This window comes from Streptopelia decaocto (assembly GCF_964273445.1).
Source record: "Streptopelia decaocto genome assembly, contig: HAP1_SCAFFOLD_97, whole genome shotgun sequence".
NCBI classification, from domain to species: domain Eukaryota; kingdom Metazoa; phylum Chordata; class Aves; order Columbiformes; family Columbidae; genus Streptopelia; species Streptopelia decaocto.
This window is the reverse complement of record NW_028115158.1, coordinates 180044-182707: the sequence shown is the minus strand read 5'-3', so window position 1 is coordinate 182707 and position 2664 is coordinate 180044. Positions and strand designations below refer to the sequence as shown.

General features: G+C 51.2%; 1 protein-coding gene across 1 annotated transcript; it reads left to right on the top strand.

Annotated features, from left to right (window-relative positions):
* Positions 1-247: 247 nt before the first annotated feature.
* LOC309452905 (olfactory receptor 14J1-like) lies at positions 248-1162 on the top strand (the record flags this gene model as incomplete). Its single annotated transcript, XM_082077564.1, has 1 exon — positions 248-1162. One exon carries the CDS (start codon positions 248-250, stop codon positions 1160-1162), a length of 915 nt encoding a protein of 304 aa, XP_081933690.1.
* Between the last annotated feature and the right edge of the window lie 1502 nt (positions 1163-2664).

The window sequence follows — 2664 nt, the reverse complement described above, 5'->3', positions numbered from 1 at the left end:
CCAATCACACAGGGTCAGGCTGACTCCTCAGGAGCCCCTGGGCAGAGACCCTGCTCTTCATTGCACACTCATCAAGCACCGACGAGGGCTCCAGCCAGGACGTTCTCCTGGAAAAAGAAAAGTGTCTCTTTGTGTGACAGGGTGTGAGGGTCCGTGGGAAATGGTTTTGATTATTCCCAGAGAAGTCTCATCTAAACCTTCACTATCTTTTCCTCCTTGCACAGGTCCTCATGCCCACAGGCAGCAAATGCCCAACAGCAGCTCCATCACCCAGTTCCTCCTCCTGCCGTTCACAGACACATGGGAGCTGCAGCTCTTGCACTTCTGGCTCTTCCTGGGCATCTACCTGGCTGCCCTCCTGGGCAACGGCCTCATCATCACCACCATAGCCTGGGACCAGAACCTCCACAGCCCCATGTACTTCTTCCTGCTCAACCTCTCCCTTCTGGACCTGGGCTGCATCTCCACCATTGTCCCCAAATCCATGGCCAATTCCCTCTGGGATTCCAGGGCCATCTCATACTTGGGATGTGCAACACAGCTCTTTTTGTTTCTCTTCTTGATCACAGCAGAGTATTGTCTCCTAACAGTCATGTCCTATGACCGCTATGTTGCCATCTGCAAACCCCTGCACTACGGGACCCTCCTGGGCAGCAGAGCGTGTGTCCACATGGCAGCAGCTGCCTGGGCCACTGGGTTTCTCTATTCTCTGCTGCACACGGCCAATACATTTTCACTGCCCCTGTGCAATGGCAATGTCCTGGGCCAGTTCTTCTGTGAAATCCCCCAGATCCTCAAGCTCTCCTGCTCACACTCCTACCTCAGGGAACTTGAGCTTATTGTGGTTAGTGCCTGTTTAGTTTTCATGTGTTTTGTGTTCATTGTGGTGTCCTATGTGCAGATCTTCAGGGCCGTGCTGAGGATCCCCTCTGAGCAGGGACGGCACAAAGCCTTTTCCACCTGCCTCCCTCACCTAGCCGTGGTCTCTCTGTTTGTCAGCACAGGCATATTTGCCTACCTGAAGCCTCCCTCCATCTCCTCCCTATGGCTGGATCTAGTGGTGTCTGTTCTGTACTCGGTGGTGCCTCCAGCAGTGAACCCCCTCATCTACTGCATGAGGAACCAGGAGCTCAAGGATGCTCTGTGGAAACTCATATCTTAGTGTTTTCTGAAGCAATAAACTGCTCATCTGCTTCTACATACAATTTTTAATGTAACTTGTTGCAGGTCCAGCTTCTCATCTGTATTTTCTGTTGTCGTTGGCATTTTTTGTTCTGATAATGTTGTCATCCCCTTTCCAAATCACTGTCTGCTTTTCTTTTATAACCCCTGGTTGTGTAAATGAGGAGCCATGATCTGTGTGTATTTAAACAAAGTAAAGGGTCCTGTAGTGACTTGATTTTCACTATATCCTTCCTACAAGGCCTACAAGTTCCTGTCCATGGGTGGAGGGAAAAGAGTCCATCATGGCAGGCCTGCCAGGGACCACCAGCGCTTGTTCTTCCAGAGCTGTTCTGGTTCCACTCCCACACTCTCCTTCCCATCCCTTGTGTTGGTGCAAGGCCTGAGTGCTCTGGCAGCTTGGTCACCGTCCTGCTGTGTGTCAGTCCTGTGAGCGCAGGCAGGGACAGGCAATGGGCACTGCTGTGACAGAGCTGGCCTCACAACAGCCTTTCTAGATAGAAAGGTGATCTGGTCGGGGCAGGACCTGAAGGTTTACATCTTCTTACAAAGTTTTTCTCAATAACATTTTCAAGAAAGTGACCCACAGATGAAACACCAGAGTACAGCTGAACAGTGTGTGTGTGCAGGGCTGGCACACAGCAGTGTCCTCTCACAGCCAGGCTCCTGCCAGAGACCTGCAGGACCAGCAGAGCAGGGGTTGGGCTGTGCCCCTGTGCACTGGACACCCCATGGAAAGAGCCCCAGGTCAATCACCATGGACTGGCCCCTCACAACCACCATTTCCAGCACTGGCTTCTCACCCACAGAGGCTGTTTTCTCTCCATGGATGGACAGTCAATGAATAGTCCATGTTTTCCTTGTACAGATGAGATGTGAGCACGCACATCATGGATGTGAGGTGATATGAACCTGAGTGAGCACAAACACCATCAACTATTCCTTTCCATTCCATGAAGGCCTGCGAGACAGACGAGGTCTTGAGGTCACTTCATATTGGGAGGAACAACCTATGGAAAATCACCTGAATGCAGCACTGGGTTGTGCTTCCTTTGACTGAGCTCCCTGTGTCCATTCCTCATGACGTGGGACATCTCAGATGAGTGCAGAGCAGGTGACACAGCACAGGGTTGAGGTGTCTCCCGTCCTTTGGGAGTGGCAACAGGAGGCCAGAGGGACACTGTGACTCCTGCCTCTGTGTGTAAAAGGGACAGATTCTGTCTCTGAGCATCCCTGGGTGAACAAGGAGTCCTGAGACCAACTCAGATATGGATGCCTGACAGAACCTGACATTTTTGTGTGTGACTCCAGGAACCAACCCCACTGGATCAGTGAGATTCGTCTCAGCTGCCTTGGAAAGGATCATTTCAAGTGCTCCAGTCTGCTCTGTCACCATTTCTTGTGATTCCAGATTGTGATCTCAAAAGTGCCATAAAAAACAGAATGGTTCTGGGGTCCTTAGAAAACAAAAACCTCAAACCC